This window comes from Pungitius pungitius, chromosome 17 (genome assembly GCF_949316345.1).
Source record: "Pungitius pungitius chromosome 17, fPunPun2.1, whole genome shotgun sequence".
NCBI lineage: Eukaryota > Metazoa > Chordata > Actinopteri > Perciformes > Gasterosteidae > Pungitius > Pungitius pungitius.
In genome coordinates, this window is record NC_084916.1 from 1,066,002 (window position 1) to 1,088,680 (window position 22,679).

General features: G+C 43.9%; 1 protein-coding gene and 1 long non-coding RNA gene across 2 annotated transcripts in view; both read left to right on the forward strand.

Moving 5' to 3' along the window:
• The window catches only part of samd12 (sterile alpha motif domain containing 12), an 83,279-nt gene extending 61,700 nt beyond the window's left edge, over nt 1-21,579 (forward strand). The window contains exon 5 of the mRNA XM_037474748.2: nt 21,309-21,579. Within this exon, the coding sequence (XP_037330645.2) occupies nt 21,309-21,340 (32 nt within the window). The 3' untranslated portion in view covers nt 21,341-21,579. The remainder of the gene's footprint in view (nt 1-21,308) is intronic.
• Nucleotides 10,149-17,398, forward strand: LOC119227424 (uncharacterized). Its single transcript, XR_005121341.2, has 4 exons — nt 10,149-13,833; nt 14,089-14,140; nt 15,757-15,816; nt 17,017-17,398. It is a non-coding gene; the product is annotated as an uncharacterized LOC119227424 (long non-coding RNA).
• Nucleotides 21,580-22,679: the final 1,100 nt, after the last annotated feature.

The window sequence follows — 22,679 nt, forward strand, 5'->3', positions numbered from 1 at the left end:
TTCTGTCATTTTATAGTTATAGTTTTATAGTTGTTGTTTTTTTTAAATCTGCTGCAATTCACGGGTTTAGATCCAAGTTAATGATGACGGGAGAAAAGCTGCTCTTAGTTTTGGGAATACTTGATTAGAAGAAGCACCTCCAATCTTGAGGGTTGTTCAAGTGTCTGTCGGATGCGTTTCAGCAGGTCCCTCACCTGAGGTGTGCCTGATGCATCCGGCAAACCACGCTGGTTCCCCCGCCGCATCCACCACGTGCCTCCCGTCGACCTCCCGCAGCGTCCCCACTGTCTGTTGATCCGGACGCCGTACCGACCAAGGGGTGCCACGGCAGAGCGTCTCATCGAGCGACCGGTGCGCCCTGCGAGGACGCTCGCCAGAGAGCACCGCTGCCCCGCCGCGCAGCAGGGCCCTGCAGTCACAAGCGGTGTAATGCGCCCATGATTTGAACTCGCACGAAGCTCCACGCGCCGCGCTGTGACCGGAGGGCATGCAGGGGCACGCCGCCCTGTTGCAGCAGGGGCGATAGGGCCGCATCAACAGGTAATGGATGTGAACCTACCCTCCATCCCACTTTGGAAAAAACCCGGCCCCAATCTTCATGGTGTCTCCTGAGATCTCCGGCGCATAAGAAGATTAATATTCATCATGCGACTCCTGCGTTGCCTGCAGATGCCCCGTCCTGTTTCCTGCCGGGACCTGCACTGCACACCCCGCCACGAACAACACATCCGCTGACACGCCGCCCTTCTGATGCGGCGCGTGCTCGATTGTTTGCCGTGCTGAGGTTAAGGTGTCTCGCTGAAGGGCGAGGTGGCGTAGCGGTGGCAGGTGGGGCCCCGCTGGGAGCCCGGGAGCCTCCTCATGCATTCAGCCCCCCAGCTGGCAAACACACGGCTAATGCTACGGCGTCAGCGCAGGCGGAGGCCGTGCACGGAATACACGATCCTTTACAGTGGTTTACGGGGCAAGGCAGCAAAAAGGAAAGGAGGATTTTCAGCTGCACTCTATACACACGATATAAAAGCTAACTGAAGAGCTCACAAGCATCTAATGCTTTGAATTCATGTTTAGGAAAAGAGTCCTAAAACTCGTTGTGTAACTGAAACCAGTATCATTACATGAAGTAGCAAAGTGCACCTTTTAACAGCCAGTTAAAGATGCATCAGTGAATGACTGTGTGCACACATCAGCCACATGGCGGCACTTGTTCTGGGCACATTAACGCGTTATGAATGCGCATCAATAACGTGTCAATCCTTTAACGCCAACAGTGATTTTATCACAGTGGGTTTTTGAGCACTGGAAGGGGATCAACACGGCTGCTCAAGTTCAATTTTTTCATATTTTCTCAGCACTAGACGGAATACGTATTTGTTCATACACATATTTATTCAACTAACCATGTGTTGAACACTTTACATCTCATGACATTGGTATTGGCAAACAGCTGACGGCTTCCAAAATCCAGCAGATGGAGTCGTGTTTTTGGCTTTGTGACAAACCCGATTTGTACCCTTCTTTCAGGTCTGTTTTGTTCTCCACCAACTCGTGAATAAAATGTCACTGTAGTTGGTAAATGCTCCACAGTGTTCAGCAGCGTCTCTCTAACGGTGCAGAGCTGCTGGGGTTTAGTGGACTTTTGTAGCTTTTCACTGACAACAACAACCTTCTGCAGCTTGAAATAACACTGGTGAGAGCATTAGAGAAATGAGCTAAAAGATGTGAAGATGCACAGTGAAGTGTTGAGTCTGAGCGGCTCTGTCACCACAATGACGCCTTTCACATTACACATAGGCAATTTTATTATTCATATGGAAAATATTGATTTTTGTAGCTTTACGGGCAGAAAAACTCTTTTGTGGACTCAGCTTTTTCTCATTCCACAGTGGCATAGTGGGACTTATCTCCCTGCCGACAATAAACTGAATTCCTTGTGGCACCGCAGACACAAAACATCCTGTCTGTCGAGCACGGGGAGGGACGCCCCCCTATTATCATTTCTTTTGCCCAGAGATACTCACTCTAGTGCAGTTACTATGCTGTTGCTCTCATTATCTGTATCGCACTCTCCTCCCACACAAATGGAACGCAACAAGTTCACTCTTTTTTTTAATTTTTTATTTTTTTTTACCTGCGGTTGTTCAAGTGCATTGTGGGAATCTCTGGAAAAGCCAAAGCTGGGTTAAAAGAGGCAGTTTGAGGGAGAATGGCTCACATATTTACTTTGCACATAATCACAGAAGGCACAGTATAACAAATACATCCAAATGTTTAAATTAAACCCAAATATTTGTGGTTTTAAATCAAATTAGTTGTCATTTTTACATTTTTAATGTACCTTCATTTTAAGAAAGATTTACTGAATTTTCCCCGTACAACTTCAGCATATTGATTCATGAATATTGAATATAAATGGAGAAACCCAACAGCGCTTGATGACACTGCAGATTCTGGTGCTCCGCTTTCTTGCTTTGTGAGATGTGAGTTGCCTGTAAATAATGTTTATGCAGCAGCTCACAGCGGTTCAACGACTTTATGGACGCCTCAAAATCTCAATTCATCTCATGTGTGATTATCACGTCTCTAGTTTGTTTGCACTTTCTGTAAGACCTTCGATTGTTATTGTTGACTTGCGATGTGTTCAGAAGGGAGCACTAAAACTTTGCAATTGATTTTTAAGAAACAATGATTCTCACAACCTCAATCAAACAGATGCACGTGCGAGTGCTGTATGCATAAACACACACAGACACGATCAAAGTCACACTCTCAAACACTTGCAGTAGGACTAATGGCTTGCATCCACCGGCAGAGCCAAATGTTTCTGGGATTGATTTCTTATTCAATTAGCAGACAATCAAATTAGTTTAAACTGGAAATCCCAGAGCCACTTAAAGGGAATTAAAGTGTTTCCAAAAGTTTTCAGTGGAGGAAAATGTAATTGTCTTTTCATGGTGATTGTTTATGTCGCTGAAAGAAGGGCTTTGCACTTCCATCTAGTTCCATCAGCTCTGCACACACAGCCTTAACGTGCCCAACCCTACACACAGGCATTGCATATTTATAACACGGCACTTTCTGCAAACTGCATCAAAATGCTGCAAGCTGCATCTTTACATTGTTACTGTGTGAAATCGGATAATGATGTCATCAGTGGCAATGGTGCCTTCAGGGACAGAACAGGGTGCGTGATTCGGATTAAATGGAAATTGAGAAAAACATAAAGACATTGTCTTGACATTGTTTTTGTCACATCGGTTTGCCTATGATAATATGAGAAGTCATTGTTATTGTTTTGTAAGAGTGATAAAGTCCTTTTCGGCTACAAAATCACATTTAGTAAAGACTGCTAAACCACAAAATACATTTTTAAATGAGCACTAAGTCATTTTTCCTGCCGTGTTTAACTGGCCTCCAAACAACTCTGATGAGTCTTCATCTGGAGGCAGCTTGAAGAGCCGTTTCCTCCGAGCCAGACAACGTGTGTGTAACATGTTGAAGACACTTTTTACAAGATCCCGTCTACGCCACGTTCACTAAAGGTCACCTGGGGCCCCCGTGAGGTCGTCATCGTTCACCAACAGGTCTCGGAGCCGAGGGGGCGCGCAGAGGGAGACGGAGCAGGGAGGAGGGACCGCTGAGTGGGAAGAACCATTGCGATGCTCTCTCTTCATTGTGAGTTCCAATCCGTGCCCGTCCTCCCGGCTGTCGAGTCATCACATTTGTGCGTAAAATGAGATTCGCCGTGCCACTAAGACTGATGATCCCCTTTAACCTCAGCTGCTGAAGCGCTCCGCTCCTAAATAGCAACCCGAGCCTTTTTGTCTCTTTTGAAGGCCTCTTGTGTCTCATGTTTAAGTGCTGTTGACTTTGAACATGCCCTGTTGGAGGCCTCTCGGGCCGCCGTATCAGCTCAGCGACTCGAAGGAGGATCAGCTTCCTTCAAGTATGCTCCAAGTACGCTCAGAAAGCCTGTCCCAAGGGCAAATGGAACAGCACCGTGGCAATTGGCTCGCTTTCTTCACTTGAGCGTTATATCAAGGGCTGAGGAGCTCGTCCTAGAATCACGTCTGTGGGGGTAATTTCACTCATGTCCGGCCACACGGAGGACTTACAGCGTGCTACGCACCTCCATGTCATATGTGGTTAGAATTATACGCATGTTCCTTGTCCTTCGAAGTCCACACAGCGATCTGAATATGCCAATGAAGGGACTTTGGAGACAAAATGCTACAACTCTGTAAATGACATTTGTTATTCACCTACATGGCCAAGTCTTGCAGTGGTGTGGAATTGCTTGATCGGTCTCCTACTGGCTTCACACTGCCCGTCCTTTGGTCCCCATCAACACCTCCATCAGGTGTGACTGAGCTCCGATGAACAGCTCTCACACACAGACAAGCGTGCTTGCAGAGTTTCCTTGACTTATAGTGATGACGTCTGTTTTTTGACGATTAGGGCTGGTCATGATGATACAGGAGCCACAGGAGCCAATGCCTCTCTGGCATTTGCTTCTTGTTGCTTTTCTTCTCGTTGACAATCCAAGATACTGGTGGAGCAAAGAGAGCACAGAGCCGTGGTTACACTTATCATTTTAATATTTCAACTTCTGTGATGGCGGCAGATTGGAACTGAGCTGCTTCCACGTACGTTCATCGCTCTTTACACTTGAATGTAACATGATTGGATAGTGACCGGACGCGTTTTACAAACTGTGTTTTTTATAATTTATGTTTTGCTGATTGCTGTTAAGTACAAGTAGACTTGTGTTTTTTTTTATTACAACACTAATTCGGTTTCAGTAATCACACCAACAGGTACCCTGTTATATGTTGAGCTTTTATTTTGAAGCAGCAAAATCAGCAGAAATGGGACAGAGATAGCAGGTCTCAGAGGTGCCTCCTCGCTTCCCCTTGCTGTCCTCGTGTGGGTGAAAGATGAAGGAAACCTTCACAGATCCAAACCCGAGCCCACCTCAGGGTGCTGATCGTACAGACTGAGACTTGCAGTTAACGCGTCCTGCCGTGATTGGACGGTAACGGCCTCATGGAAAAGACAAGCGTAAGGCCTAATTGTGGGAGTGGGTCATGCAGGAGCCTTACATACCTGTATTCAGACAGGTGAGTAGTGATGAGCTCCTACTCAAGGTTGATTGGACGGCTATGGTTTGTTCAAATGACCTTTATCATGCATTTAATACGGATGAATGTTTCACAATCACGTTTCATAGATGAAGGAAGCAGAATGTGTTGTTTTCTTTGTGCGTTTACTGTGAGTGTAGTTCATTTAAAACTGGTTTAATTCCAATACGATTGTAAGTCAACATCCTGCTATTGTTTTTCTTTGTTATTTGCAGTATTTACTGTAACTCCCACGTCCTTTAGCATCCAAGAAGAAACCAGCACAATAACCACAGAATATTACATAGCTGGACTATTTCTAATAACTGACTGCAGCGAGTCAAAGGCTATCAGAGGTTCATGTAACCGTATTTAGCAGCACAAATGAGATTAGGACAGGAGCTCTACGCAGGTAAACACAGCCACTTGTTTATTTGTGATTGGAGAGAGAGGAGGGCGAGTTACACACACGCTAGAGCGCTAGAAAACGGGGAGAGAGAGAGAGTAGAGAGAGGCAGAATCTCACGGAGCCGCAGACAGAGAGGAGGAAGCCTATTCTCTTGGAACACAATGCCGGATGGCGTGCGCCAGCTAAATAAATTATCACGGGGCTATTTTTAAGCTGAAGTGTAAATGCAGTAATCCTCGGAGCAGGAGCTGCAAAGAGCCAACACACAGAAGCCACATTGGGGAATACAGCTCTGCCTTTATCTTCCCTCTACCGCCTGCCCCAGTCTCCGTGACACACACACACACACACACACACACACACACACACACACACACACACTCACACACACAAGCTCCACTCCCAGCACCTCCATCTTTTCTCGCTCTCTCCGTTTCTCCTTTGCCCCCTTTTCTTTTCATATGCTAAAAGCCTCCTTTCTGCGTCGGGAGTGTTTCGCTTATCACAGAGCCCCCTTTGGGGACTCCACTCAACTCTATTGTGCAAAGAAACAACAACATAAACCGGCAGGGAGTGGAAACGTGTAAGTGGAACACACGGAGGCAGCAGTCAGAGGGTATTGGGCCACAGTGGGTCATTTTGCAACCCGTGACCCAAGTTGGTTCAGTGTTGAGATAGTTTTTTCCTTTGGCCGGGCGCCCTGTGGGGGTCGTGAGGCCGAGGGAAAGTTTTTCCTGGTCATAGTTCCCTTCCGGGCTGTTTTGGAATGGGACGCAGAACCTGTTCATAATGGCACGTAATGGGATGTCGTTAATCACAGGAGGCTCCACAAGGTTAATGACGATGTAGCCGAGCTCTCGACTGTGTCCCGCTCCTCAGGTATTTGTCAGTGTCAGCAGCAACCTGGGAGGCGTGAGAGGGAACGGGGGAGGGGGGAGGGGGGGGCATAGTTCTCTGCCTCACAGTGCTCACCTGTCACCGCCCCTGTCTCTCTCCGAGCCTCTCGCTTTCTCACTCCCGTACTCAAGGTGTAATAAACGAGCCAGGGGGTCTTAAGCTTTCTGTCGTGATGGATGTAGTGTTAAATGGTTTTGTAAAGCACTGCGACTGTGGGCTTTTGATTTTTGGGCGTCCATGGCACTCTGCCAGGTGGTGTGCAACAATGGTGTTGGCTTTATGTGTGGATAACTAGCATTTAGCTTGTTGTTAGCTTTGGGCCATTAGAACCTCACATATGTTTTATATTCGTCACCCATCAGTTGACTACGTGCTGCTGCTGCTGAGCTCGGCTCATTAGCCATCGGCCAGCCAGCAGCATGTAGCATTATTTATGTCAGTCTAGATTCTTAGTTGAGGCAGATCTAGATTATTATTTTCACGGCAGAAAACCGGCAGGTCAGCGTTGACCTAACCCATTTTAGCTTGTGGAATCGAAAATGCAATATCATAGCTATTCTTCCCAATTAGCCGGATGAAATACTCTCACACGGTCGTGTTTTCATACCAGCAACCAGCAGAGCTGCTGCCAAAGCCTTCGGGCTAATCACTGCAGTAACGTCAGCATAGTAGAACAAGGGCTTCCCTGTTAAACGCCATGAATCATACACAGGCAGAATTTATTCACCCACGGCCGCGCTCCACCCCGCGATCACACGCACACAGTTACACATACGTGGACATACATCGGCATGCATGCGTCTCTGAAATAAACAAAGGGCTTGTTTCCACCGTTTTGCTCCTCTGCATCGCCATCTTCAAGCCCTGAAGGCCACGACAGCTCTGAGTCAAGAGAGATGTTCTGCATGATCGAGCAGCGCAGTCCCCTGCTGAGCCACTAAGGAAAGCTGAAGCATGACTGCAAGGTCCGTGTGTGTGTGTGTGTGTGTGTGTGTGTGTGTGTGTGTGTGTGTGTGTGTGTGTGTGTTCTTGTTCTTCTATGCCGGTGGGGACCTATACCTGATTGCACACAGACCGGTGGGGACTTGTGTCCCCGTGGGGACCTAAAATGAGGTCCCCACGGGCAAACCCCTCCCACAAGCTCCAAAATGGTGTCCAGATACACCCCCAATGATTTTTTCTGAGGTCCCCTTGAACATCAATTTCATGACAAAACTGTGTGAGTGTGTTTCTGAATGCGCCCCTAGTGGATGCACACGGGTACTGCAGTCCCCATGAGGTTGGCTGTTCTTGAAGTGTGCGTCGCTGTTTTTCCACTCACTACCGCCCCCTATCGGTTCAAAAGTGGTATTTTCGCAACATACACTTTCAATGCTGTCTGTTTGATGGTGGTAAAACAGACCACAAATAAAATGCTTTATTTCATAAAAAGTTTACAAATAAATAAACCAAAAAATTCATACATACATAATATTAATACTGATATTGATCAAATTATTCAATTAAATAAAAATCAATTTCATTAAAACAATTATAAGGTTTATTTCAAATGTATAAAATGTTAAACTAGCCTTTATGTAAACTCTTGCCTGTTTATTTAATACTATTTTAAGGATATGTTGTTATTAGTATGTCATCATTGATATTATTGACAATCGTAATAATAGTCTATATTTGATTTCATTCATCATATGAATAGTGTAACATGAATTATTGCAGAGATCAATAAGGTCTTTTATTTTCAGATAACTTGTCTTAATAAACAGTGCCCACTGTTTAATCACAACGCTATGGATGATAATAGACAAGCAAGTATAGAGTTGTATCCATAGACAAAATAGGAGTACAAAAGACATTTTACTTTAAATCAATATAGCAAGATGCTTTGATGGATGACCATTTAATGTGTACACTTTCTATATCAAATTAATTAGGTTAATATTTGCGTGAACTATAAATGACAAGTTGTTGACTTGCTGAGGGATTGCATAGAGCAGGGGTAGGCATTGTATGGCTCGCGGGCCACATCCGGCCCTTTGGCTGTCCGTGACCGGCCCGTGAGAGGTTGATTGGAAATTACAAAGTAAATATTTTTGTCTAATTTTACCTCATGCATGGACTAAAGCTGCAGTGCTTTTATTCTTCTCCTTGGCTTTGGACGAGAGCTAACTGAGGAGCTGGCAGCACTGCGCTCAATGAAAGTGATAACGACAGGGAGCGATTTATTCACGGAGGTAGATGCATGCACAAACATGCTGGGTCTGAAATGGGACCAATTTGCAGGTGTCACAACAGAGGCCTGTCCAAGTCCTGTCAATATTTTTGCATTTTATAAATGTGGTGACCCCTGCTGTGGAGGCAGCAGCTTTGCAGTGGGATTTTGTGGGCTGAGTTTGGTGATTGAAGGCACCTGGGCCCGGTTCCCTGAGATTAAAAGACCCAGTGTTCATTCTCTCTTCTCTCTCCAGCAGACGTCCGGTGGTGTGGTCGTGTACCTTTTTTTCGTTGGCTTATGTTAAATAAAGAAGATGTTAAAACTCTTTAAAACGGTACAACTCCAATCTTGTCATGGCCCAAAGAGCCAGGTTGTGACATAATACATCAGCCTGTGTTGCAAGTCAAAAATTAACCATGTCATTGATGTTGTCACTAAAATATTTAACTTCATCAGGGCACAACCATTGAATCACAGACAGTTTGCTACACTTTTGGAGGAGCATGAGAATGAACATTGTGACATAGGCTACGACACAGCACAGTCATGATTTGATTGTTATATATGTAAACTATTTAAAATCTATAACACCCCAATAATGCAACTAAAACATCAAAAATGGTTAGGGTGGTGTTCTTGTATATTTACCCAAGTGCTTTCCTGTGTTATTTTTAGGCTATAGTATCAATATAAAACATATTTTACTGTAGGATGCCTTAGCCTGGAATCAACCAAGGCCTGCAGTGTGAGCTATTTTGCATCTGAATTACATGAGGGCAAAGGGAAAAATTGCCCATAAGAAATATCATTTTGCCCCAAATATCACTACGAAAGGGGCCAAAAATGCCATTGAATGTTTTTGAGTCTCGCCTTGACTGTTGTTCCGTGTGCGGGAAGGATCAAACGTTCTTAAAAAGAAAAAAGGAGCACTTCTTGATCAGACCTGTGAGTTCGCAGAGAGCAAATCCAGTCTCCGTCACCATCTCAGGTCCAAAAGAAAAAGGCCCTCAAATTTAGCAACAACCAATGTCGTTGTCTACCGGGGAATTCTTCTGCTGACTTTATCAAGTGGAGCAAAAACAACAAGAAATACGTGTCCTTTCGTCACCAGGCAACCGAGCAACATAGTGGGTGATAACCAGTTGTTTCAAAAGTATTCACATTCATTACTCAAGTAGAAGTATAGATACTTCTGTTGAAGTATCAACTCAAGCTTTTAACTTAAGTAAAAATACTGATTGTGTAGGTGTAAGGGGAAATAATTCCATCAAGTACAAAGTCTTAATGTGTAATCTCGCTCACAGAACATGTCAGTCCATTACAATAGACAATAATAATTCAGATCATGTGAACCTGCCGTTCGGATGATGTAAACATGGTGATGTTCAGAGAGGCAATGCTAAAACATAGGGACACATGCTCAAACAAATAAAACGCCCCTGGATACTTCCGGTTAAGTTAACCATCATGTGTTGATGATGTCACAGAGGTGCGCGGTTTTGTAAAATAATAAAGATGGACGGATACAGCGCCAATGACTAATATTAGTACTACGTGTTTTACTTGGACAATTAAATGTCAGTGGACACTCACAAATACTACAGCCCCCATCACGATTACAATTGTTCACTCCTCAGTGCGCGGTTTCGCCCACCAGCGGAACCCCTCCGCCCCTAAACCCGGCCGGTCCGCCCGCAACTTTCAACGTGCTTATTAACTGACGGACCTTCTTGCGGTCCGCGAAAAAGGTTATTAATAGTATATTAAGTTGACGCTTTGTTGCGTAAAATAAAGACCAAACGAAAAGAATAAAATGATCTTCTGTCATTCACGTAAGAAAATAAACTCACGTGTCTGCAGCTCAATAACAACACCGAAGGAACAACGTCTCGACCCCGGTTTAAGTCTCCAGCAGACGAGGAGTAGCCTCGTTAGCAGTTTAGCTAGCTAGCATTTATCGCTCTCCCATGTTTGAAATATCTAACCGTCCTGCCTCCACATACGGTTATGTCCCAGGTGTGGTCGTGAAAAGCAAGTTCCATTTTTATGTATGCATCAATGCATTCCAACTAATGAGGCTTGCTAGCTACCCTTAGTTAACGGTTCACAGACTGCTGTCAGTGAGAAATATTTCCACTCTCCTATAGGGTTGGGTACCGAGAACCGGTACTAATATAGCACCGGTTCCTACGCGCTACCTACCGTACTGAAATGCAACGCAGATTTCGGTGCTTAGTTTCGGTTCCTGAGCCGATTGAAAAAATTTATTTACACACTCTGATGACACCGTCCTCTCAGCAGCAAACGATAGCCTACCGTGTGGCAAGCTAGCCATCACCCTTCTATTCTATTTATTTAAGTCAGTATTTCCCTCCCTCTTTCAGCACGCGGCACTATCGCCCAGACGGATGCAGGCACACTATTGCGCGCACACACAGACACGTGCGCATACACAGGAGAGCTGCGCTCTCCAGCGGACACAGAGCGTGAGTCCGCAACTACCGCACCCCTCCCGTCGGACAGCCCCGCACTGAAGTATTAAACAGAGGGTGTAACGACGTTCCTTCGGTGCTGTTCGCCATTAAGCCAAGTGCGTAACAATGCATTCTTTAGGAAATATTGAGAAAATACCAATCTAACCCCCCCAATATACATGGTTACGCCCTTGAATGGGGCCTAAATATTATGTGAATTTCCTACCCTGCTATGGCATGACATATTATGCAGCACGATAAAGTGTCATTAATGTCTACATTGAATCAACGGTGCTAGAATATTTGGTGTTTGGTTGTCCTCCCCCAAAGCCCATATATATGGATAACTTGCCAACGATATAAACTATTTGACAAAAGTATATAGATAACACTGCAATAAGTAAGACAAATCTTTCGATATGAGACAGGCTGTCTCAGTTGAGTTGGGGTCTGATAGGCGCAGATACGAAGACAATTGGTTGAAGTTGTCAACATCAAAGGGGGCTGACTTTGGCAGTCTAGAAAGCTTTTGGAATACACCCTGAAACCAGAGATGGGGATGGTGAGAAGAAATTCAGTCTGAAGAAGAGTAAATGGGATTGGGTCAAGGGTGTATGTGGTGAGGCAGTTAGAGTACATACTGAAACCTCTTGTGAAGCAACATAAGGCCTCCTGATGGTATCAGCCCCAGGGTGCTGAAGACCTGCGCCATCCAGCTGTCTAAAGCCCACCAACATCTCCTTATTCTGAACCTAAAGCAGCAGGCAGTCCCGATGCTGTAGGAGACACCGTGGCCTCAATGACCACTGACTAGTTGCCCTCACATCCCATGTGATGAAGGTGCTGGAGAGGCTGCTCTTGACCCACCTTCAAGCCCAGATAAAATCATCACCGGGCCCTCTGCAATTTGCATTGCCTTATGTGGGAGTGGATGACGCCATCATCTACCTGCTGCCACGAGCCCAGTCGCACCTGGATGGTGGCTCTATCCCTTTCTTTGACTTCTCCAATCAGTGATTCTGGCGCTTCACAGTTCTGTGTACCTTGTACACAACTCACTTCAGTTAGGGCAGCTCCGACCGCTGGGCGCTACATGACTTGTAAAAATAAATGCTGCAGCCTGCCGAAGAGCAACGTCAGTTTTTACGGCATAATGCCGGTATGAACAGTGCGTGAGTTACCGTAAAACCTTGATTAAAGACTACATAGAAGACTGTAAAAATTGTCAGCCCCTCCCCACTCTTTATTCTTAAACCGGAAATATGATCATTAGCGCCTAAAACGTTTTGTGTATTCTTGTGTGAGTACTACACTTTTAAATGCTATTTCCCATTCTAAATTCATAATTTATGTCTGCACATATAAATACTTGTTCTGAATACAAGGGCTTGTAAATGTGGTAGTTGTAGTTTTTATTCTTAAAATATCAATGTTTGTCTACATTTTTAATTGTTCAAAAATGCTTCCAGTTTTATTAGAAATTAAATAAAATACATATTAAAATGTATACCTAATTCTAGTTGAGTAATAACGTCTCAACTTCACCAGGTATTTTATGTAATCCTTCGGTTTTAGTAATTACTATTACCCTTCTACGTTATTAACAAGGCCCAGCAGAACAGGCTGAGCCCCAATGCTCCCTCAAGCTAATGGTGACTGAAGGAGTGGGGGGATGGGCGAGGGTACGGTGGGGACAGTCAATGTCAGGTTTTGTGTTAAGAACCTTAAGTTTCGTTTTTTTACACAAAACCGAACTGTTACCATCCACGTGGGGTCCTCGGTCTGGCCACGCCCCCACCAAGCACCTGCTACCGTCCATTTCCCTCAGACTGCCGAGCAGCAGACAACGTGACTGTGCTGGCTGCAGAAGCTGGATAGAAATGGTGAGTTTTTAATTATTGGACTAGCTTCTAATGTAAAACAGTGCTTTTTACGTTTACTTTGATACTATTAATATATGTACTGCCATATAAAATGAGCTGTTGCAATGTGCTAAACTCAACTTAGATGGGAAGCTAATGTTAGCTAACAATAAGCAAGCATGTGCAACTAGCACCACAAATAGTGCTGTTAAGTTTACTTTGATACTATTTTCATATGTACTGCCATATAAAATGAGCTGTTGCAATGTGTTAAACTCAACTTAAATGGACAGCTAATGTTAGCTAACAATAAGCAAGCATGTGCAAGCAGCAGCATGTGCACGCGTTGTGAAATAGAATGCTGGACAGCTAATTAGTTATTTATTATATACTATATAAATATATTCATGTTTTATCAATATCTTTTCACACAGAATGTGAATATTATGCTCAACAAAGGGAGTGTAATACTTAATCTGCGTTAAGACCTGGATTATAACTAATTTCCCTTTAACCATTTTAAGTATCCTTACGGTGGCTTTTGGGCCTATAACACTTAATAAGCAGTTTTCCATTTGCCCAAAGAGTGATTGTAATATCTACCCATGTATAAATAGGCATTTTAATTCAGATTGTCATAGGTATTGAGATAGATAATATAATGTTTGTCGTTAAGAACAGAAGTAGATGTTACTATAATGCATTCCATAACAGATAAACTTAATTCATTTCAGTAAAAAAAAAAAAAAGAGTACTGTAATGAGTTGGATGTATAGCTTTGGCTGAATGTGTCCCTTGTGCTTTTAGGAGGATGGAGCATGTTTGCCATCCAGTAGTGACAGCTCGAAGTGCACAGGTGAGAGAGGGGAGACACAAGGAGATGATTGTACATTGGTGTTTGTAGAAAGTCAAAGGAATATTACACTAAACTAGGGTTCTATAGATCTTTTTTTTAATCCCAAATTGATCATGATGTTAAGGTTTAGGTCATATAACAAGTATATGGGGATTTCAAATGCAAAATACATACATTCTTTTTTAATGTCTCATTTTGAAGGTATTTGTTCATCATACACCATAATAACATTTCCATCCGCTTACATATTTGCAGATGCTGATGTCGGAGAAATGAAGGAGCCTTTGACCGTGAACATACTAACCAGGTAGGCTATGTCATCTTAAGGTTCTTAAATGGCTGTTAACCTGCTTGACTGTGCACATAGAAAAGAAATGTCACAATGAATACAATGCTAGAGTAATTAATTTCTACAGGTAGTTTATAACATATATTTGACTTCAATTTTACCATAGTGTTTCCCACCAATTTAGATTCTATTAAATACAATATTCACTGGGTTGATAGCAGATCAAGCATTAATAGACGAGTTAGGTACTTAATATTTAAGCAATAAGGTACGAAACACTAAGAAAGTACTGCCTCAAGTACCTTATTGCCTTTATAACGCGGTTACCAGCGAAATTGTAAATGGTAAGTAAATAGCTGCCTTTCAGCACTAAATAGTGGTAGCCACCAAACGTTGTGTATCTCATTTCATGAGTCTCGAGCACACGTGTCCAACTCGAGGCCTGCAACGTCAGTTTATGTGGCCCATGAGTGCCCAATTCACATATGTTAAACTCGCGGTCCAAATCTGGCCTGTCGTGGCGCCCGACTGCCCGTCCGGCGCGGCCTGCCGCCGGAGTGTGCTCAGCCCGCCGAGTAACAACCGCGCTGTCACTGAACAGTCGGCCGTATCGGCCCTCCCCCTCCCGTGCGCAGTGATATGTAACGCTTGGGTCAATGTGAACAGCAACTGTAAATTATCACTTATTATAATACGGATATATCATAGCGGCTTTCCTTGTGTTCTCTGCATCGCAAAACTGTTAAACAATGTACAGTATGAGCAACAGTGTGAGACCGTCAACGCTCGGCTGCGGCGTGATGTGTCCACCATTTGCGGATCTCGAAGGTCTTCCTGTAGATTAATGATTGCTTGTCGGCAGCATCGATAACGCTCGTACAGGAAGTGATGTCATAACAGATCTTTGATTTCGGAGAACTCTCCCTGTAAAATGTAAATCTAAATAATATCGCTCTTTCATTAATGAGGAAGACAGCTTCCTTTTTTCCAGAGCAGTGGCGAGCTTGTGTTGCTATGGTTATTTTGCCAAAGGTTGGTATTTAGCATGAAACAAAGATGAAAGAAAGTACTGCAGGACAAGAATCATAAATACATTTAAAAAAATGATGAGTTAAAGGCTATCCCCAATGTCCAAAGATGTGTGTAATTTGACTTTTTATTTAATCAGGTAAAATTAGTTAAGAATCAATTATCATTTACAATGAGGACCTGGCCCAGAGGCATTAGGAATGGTGCCTACGGTGTACTATGGGTAAATGTAACCCATTGATTGAATTGTATTAAATTAAAATATGAGGTATAAGAGATGCCTTTTGTTTACAGACAGCTGGTTGGTGAAAAAGATATTCACTGCTGCCACATGAAGCCAAATGTAATAGTTTAAGTAAATGTGAGGATTATAGAAATTTCTAAAATAGTAATACAATATTTATCTTTTAAAGAAAACACACAGTTCAGTGACAAGTGACTAATTTTCATGCATTTTACCTTGCCTGTACGTTTATTTACAATCACATTCCCTAATTGAGTTTTTTAAAAATATCAGGTGTGTTCATTCTGTGGGCGCCAAAACTATTTCATTGCATTAATGAATACATTTAAAGTCTCTTATTCTAAATTTTGCTTGTTTTAAGGTAGTTCCGATGAAAAGATGCTGCTGGCTGGAGAGGTCTGGTGAATCTCACACAAAAAAGGTAATCTCTTTTTCCAGGTTTTCACCTAACATATCTATTAGGGCTGTCAACAAATATTCTATATTAAAAAATATATACGAATAGTTGTTAAAAACAGATATTCAAATGTGAAAATGAATAATACAGCAGCGGCACGATTGTCTGCTTTGCGGGTTGCACGCTACTGTACTGACTTCATATTGCATTTAATAAAATAGACTAGAAGTTACAACAGCTTCATGCACTGGGCCCTGTTCCTCGTACGTGGTTAGCTGGATAATTTTCAGGATGAGATGACGTAGATCAGGCTTTGCGGTTCCCCGAAGCAGGTTTGGATAAATCACCATAGCAACACATCAAAAATCCTGCACTTAACGTTAACTGCCATAAGTACATGGTCCATTTAATTTTGTATAGCACAGTATCGCAAATATGCCTCAGAGGGCTTGACAGTCTACACGTGTGGCATCCTCTTTCCAGAAAGCCTCACATCGGCACAGGAAAAAACCCACAAACAATGAAAAATCTGAAAAAAAGACACCTTTAGAGATGGAGGAGGCTTCTCCCCCGGGATAAACATCCTGCGATGACGTATAGAATGAACAACGTAAAAGATGTGCATTATGTTCAATTCATCCAACAGAAATGATTGAAATACACATTATCTCCTCGTATGCGTTCATCATCATCTCCTGCTCGTGAGCGGAGAAAAAAGACGCACCTCTTTTAAGTTTATTTGTTGTTGTACTGTTAAAAATCCTTGTTTTGGCCTTTCGCTTTCTTACGTATGACGCGCACATGCGATTATCCTGATGTCTGACATTTGGTTCAAACTAACGAGACAGTTTGAGCGCGGATCCACCTTTGGGGAACCGAGTCCCTGATGATTGACTTAGTTGAATCACGTACGAGTAAAAAGGGCCCTAGTTTGATCATTTGCCATTTCATGCCAAGGAAATGTTCCATGTTAACACAGCACAGCTCGCTCGGAGCATTCAATGTTTGTAACTAGCAACTTCAAGCGAATATTAGAACATCATTTTTGAGAATATATATGCTAGTTCTATTTCTTGTCTTACTGGAATCTTTACTACAAATACTTCACTTTACTGCAACTATAGGTTGTCATACTGTGTGTAGTGGTACAGTCAAGACCTATTGTCATTATAGCCTCAGTAGTTGCTGTTTAACAGCATTACATTTTTGTCTCATTTTATTCAGGGTCACCACAAACAAAGAAGAAGTGGACCAAAGAGGAAATCGAAGCTGTTGAAAGGACCTTAATGGACTACATCAATGGTGGTCAGTGGTCAGAAATGCATCACAACATCGTCACTGGCCGATCAAGGGATGAGTTGTCAAAATATATATTAAAAACTGAATTTAAAAGAATTTAAAAAAAGGTAAGCCGCATTTTCATCAGATGGAAGATTAAATTCCTGGTGGACTGCCAGCACGTTTACAGACATTGTTTACAGTAGTCTTATTGCTCTCTGTTATTGTTATATTTATATAATATTTGAAAGTTGAAATGTTGTGCACTGCAGTTGTGTGTGTATATACATACATATATATATATATATATATATATATACACACATTCCCCTCCATGATGCTTTAAACTGCATAGTTTAAAAAAAATAAAGATGCAATATATCAAACAATATTATAGAGTGGGGTTTAATATTCATAGATAATGAGTCATTATACAATTATAACATTCAATGGTGTATATATTCAGCATGAATTGACAAAATATGTATTAAGTGCCTTAGAGTTTCTAAAAAGTACCCTTTATTGAGTACCTTACCTTGTTTGAGACACATTTTGAACACTGCCCCCTGGTGTGATTTTGTATTATGACATAATTGGACGGTCCCCACCGGAATAGAGAAACCAGAAAAATATTCAACTCTATAAATTTGAGAAATTTTGAGATTTAAGATGATATTGGGGTTTGAAAAAAATTAAGGAAAATGATTTGATTGAAAGTATGCCATTATTCTGTTAAAAAAAATGAGGTCCCCACGCTTCACCTCTGTGCATAAGTCCCCACCGGCATAGAAGAACCCGTCTGTGTGTGTGTGTGTGTGTGTGTGTGTGTGTGTGTGTGTGTGTGTGTGTGTGTGTGTGTGTGTGTGTGTGTGTGTGTGTGTGTGTGTGTGTGTGTGTGTTGGCAGGTGGCGCTGGAAAAAGGCACAGTAGCAAACAAATCCAAACCGACACACAACTGGAATACCAGAATAAAAGCGCTTTGAGAACCAGCATTATCTCGCTGTGTATAAAATAGTTTTTTACTAAAACCTCGCTGGGTTACGCTGATGTGGAGCGCTGCTTTGAGGGGAAAGAGATGAGGGGGGAGACGTCATGTCAGTTGTTTGTGTTGTTGAAATCAGGGCATGAAGTAAACCAGCGTTCTTGCTCAGTCGCAAATAAGATGACCTATTTCTGAACGCGCTGGGAGACGAGGACTCTAAACTTTATCTGAGCCCCACAGTGGCTCAAAACCAAAGCCATATACATTCAATTCAAATTAAAAAATCATATATTTTTAAATATAGACATACAGACATAGGCGGCTCAGGTGCAGAGACCAAGGGCCGTTCCAATACTGTGTTGTCTGGAGAAAAAGGCTCCATTTCCAATTTAAGAAGAGGTCACATAACATCTGGAGGTAATCTGATAACAACATACGCCTTATCCAACATGGTTCTAAAACAATCTATAACAAAACGACATTTTTATTCTACATGAATAATGTGTTGCCTCAATACAACCTCGTCACCTCTGTTGCAATCAGTTTGTTTAAAGAAGATGTTAATGCTCTAAAGCTGTACCTTTTAACCTGTTTAACCGGATTTCACTAATGCAGTGAAGTCCTTTTTGCAAAATGTTGTCAAAGAGCTGTAACTGTGGCATATACTTGATTATTTTACTACAGTTGTTGTTGGATAATTCAAATATTTTGACAAATATGTGCAAATGCGAGGAATGAGCACTACCAGCACAAGCAACCCAATCAAAACGTTCTGAGCAGCCAACCTGTCGTGCGTCCCCTGCAGGTAAAGCCTGGATCCAGCCTATCCAGCGGATTCTGCACAGCTGGATGGACAGAATCAGTGCAAACGCGTCTTCGATGGCATTTTTTGTACTACTGCGAGATGTGGCGCGCCGCAGAGAGGCGGCAGATGCGGCCGCCCGCCAAGGTGTGCCCTGATTAAACAAGCCAGACAGGTCTGATTACAAATACAGGCGGAGGGGTGGAGGAATAAAAGGAGCAGAGCATGACAGAAGAGATTTTGATGATCCAGACTACTCGTCTCTGAAAAGCTGCTCATCTGTTAATTTTTGTCAAATCACAGTGATCATTCGTACCGGCGGCACAGGAGACCACGGGAGCTGTGTGTGTTGGTGTGTGTGTGCACAAGCAGTCATGTGTGAACCTATGGGTACGAGACCGAATCCGTGTGTGAATTACACTGGCGATGAACTGCATCAATAATAGTTCAACTCTCCCTTTGTTTGGGACGTGATGAGTGGGCCTTGTAATTGGTTAGTTTAATAACTGGAGACAAACAGAGTGTTCTCTGTCTCTCCTTTACACACACACACACACACACACGCTTTTACACACTAGAAAAAAACATGGTGTAATTGTGATTTTCTGGCAGGCGCTGGAACACACACTCCACTCTAATGTCAGGGAGACATTCACACGCTGGTCTGTTTCATTTAGCTCTGGACGATTATAATAATTATGTTATAGAAAAGATTTTCCACAGTAAATTGCCCTTTTCTGTCCTTGAAGACGGAGAGATGATCATGTTCCGTTTATGGGGGTTTGTTTTTAAACACTGTTCAACCAGGTCGGGAAATATGTGCACATCAACGCTTGAAGCATCCAGGCTTTTATTGTTTCGCGTGGTTTCGTGGCAATAACGATGCCTTTGATCAGAGACAGAGATCTGCACCTCTATGGCTCCCAGAAGTACAGCACTACTGTGTGTGTGTGTGTGTGTGTGTGCGTGAGATCGATGGAGTCAGTGTAAACTACCCATAAAACTGCGATTCGGGACAGTTTCCTGTGTTTTTATGATGTTGTAAACGTAGCCGCCTGCATTTGAGGGTGCAAACTATACCTGAAATTAAGATGTGAACCGTGGAAACATTCCTGTGTGATTTGAAGAATCTTGACAGCTTGTCAAGGCCCTCCTACGACTGTAATGAATTTCAGCCTTTTGTGGTGTGTGTGGTCCCGCTGCACTGATAAGCCCCGGCACTAATAGAGTTAACAAGGAGCGCTTGTGTGTGTCTGTCTGTGTGGGGGGGGACGGGGGGGGGGTCTGTGACATGGTGTTTACATGCCTTTGAGCAGAAATAGCGCGACGCGTCGCTGGGTTCGTCAATAATGATGATGAATATCACGTGGAGTGTTCCTGTATTCCTGTGTATTACTTCTACTCTAGAAAAAACAGTTTTGCTCATTTATCCGAGAACTACATTTAATATTGTAAATTCTAAATTACTTTAGCATGACTGTCAAATCTGTCAGTTGGCAAGTGCCCCAAAACAACTGAGGGTTCATCATCATGTGGACCTCGCCCGCATGTGTATTACTGTAATCACGACGACACTTTGCACTAATTACCACTTAAACTACGATTCCTCATTGAACTTCCCCAAGGGGCGACCTCCAGGTCAAACACTGAGGTTCCTCATGACTAAGAACGCTAATGTTCTCTGCTCCGCATCAGCTGTCTGACCCCGACCTCCTACGCTTAGATAGAATAATATATCACAACCATAATAGGTGTCCTTCCACCGAGATCTGCACACACACACACACACACACACACACACACAGGCATTTTAAATGCAGATGAAGTGCTGATAGACGGGTGACATTTACGAGTGACAAGGCCCAAACATACGTGCTAGCTTTGACTCACTCACACACACACACACACAGCCTGTTGTGTGTGTGTGTGTGTGTGTGTGTGTGTGTGTGTGTGTGTGTGTGTGTGTGTGTGTGTGTGTGTGTGTGTGTGTGTGTGTGTGTGTGTGTGTGTGTGTGAGACACTGACATGTTCTCTTCTGTTTGATGGACATACCGCTGCTCTCTGCCGCCTGTGAACACAATGATGCTCACAGCATTGATTTTCTCGTGCCATTTGTATAATTGTGTCCCCTCCCGTTTTTATTCTCTCTCTCTCTCTCTCTTATCCTTTCTCTTTTATCTTTGCCCTCTCTCTTCTACTCTTCTAATTCCACCCCCTGATCCATTTTTACGCCTCGCTGTGCCCATGCCTTGTTATCTCGCCCCTTTCTCTTTCTTTTCCCTGTTTGATCTCAACTTCTTAATTTCCTCTCTCATCTACGTCACGCGCCCCCATCTTTTTTTGCGTATTTTCTCTTTCCACCGAAAGAGGAAGAGTGTCTCCTTTTCCCACCCACCGACCCTCTGTTATTTTCTCTTATTAATGTTCCGTCTTTCTTTCTGTCTTTTCCTGCAGCATCTTTGGAGTGCAGCCCGTCTTCTCCGTAGTCCGAAGGAGGGGGGGCGTAGAGGCCCGGCGCCTCGCCGTCTTCAACAGCCTCATCTGTCCGTCTCACACCTTCGATCCCCCTCCTCCAAAAAACACACAAGCTTCAGACGCTCCCGAGGAGGCTCCCACGAGTTCTGACCCCTCCCGGTCCAAACGCTCCTTCTCAGTTTCCTGGACTCCTCGACTACTTTTCCGCTAGAGCCGCCCGGTCCCCCGTCCCTTCTGACCTTTCGCAGCCGGGCCCTCTCACGCTATAACTCTATATAACTACAAATTCTCCCACGTGTGGGAACCCGTTCGCTCTCCTCTCCTCTCCAGGTCCGCGCCTAGAACCTCGCCCTCCTCCTCAGCGCTCGACCTTCCCAGAATTCCTCACTGGCCTTGGCCCGGGCCTCCTAAAAGCATTTCTACGCACAGCTTGACCCATCAGCGTGTGCACTGGTTTACTTTTGGGGAGCCTTCATCCTTTCCTCCCGGCACCTCGGTCCCTCGTGTTGTTGTGCATCGACGAGCTCGGCCCCACACAGTAGTGGCAACATAATGGCAACCCACAAGATGCAAGTCCCCCTCCCTCCCTTATGCTCCGTCTTCATCTCCCACAACAACCTGCAAAGAGGCGACACATCCTCCCCTTAACCACGCGTGTGTGTGTGTGTGTGTGCGTGTGTGTGTGTTTTGTGCTGTCGTCCTGTGCGTAGCGCCCGGTGATGTGTCCACACACACACACACACACACACACACACACACACACACACACACACACACACACACACACTCTCCTCACCCTTCGCCCCATATTGCGGTTCCCCCCCTCTAGGGGTGAGCCTTGGGAGGACGTGGAGTAACCGTCGCAGTTGGCTCCCTCCGAAGTCAGTGACGTCATGGTGAACCCTCAGGTGGAGAGGTGAACCACCAGAAGGACATTCCCTAAACGCGCTGTTTAGGAAGGAGCAGCTGACCGGGGGACGAGAGACGCAGCAGAGGGATCAGCGAAGGGTTCCCGTGAAACCCAGAGCTGCTTCAAACTTTAGGGCCAATGACGAGGGGAGAGGAAGAAAAGACTCCACAGATGACAAGAGAGGCTTTCTCATATCCTCCCCTCCGTATCGCCACGTCTCTTATTGCTTCGCTGCTCCCCCATCGCGCGGCTTGGAACTATTTTTAGATGAGATGTGTTGGAAAGTAGTGTATAAAGGAGACGTGCTGTGAGCATAACGTAATCATGGTAAATGTTGGCCGGCAGCCTATTAGAAAGATATTCTATTTATGTGTGACGGGGGAACTCAGAACCTCTGCTGTCTGTGAATAATGGCCACTCACTGTTGATCTTTTAGGTAT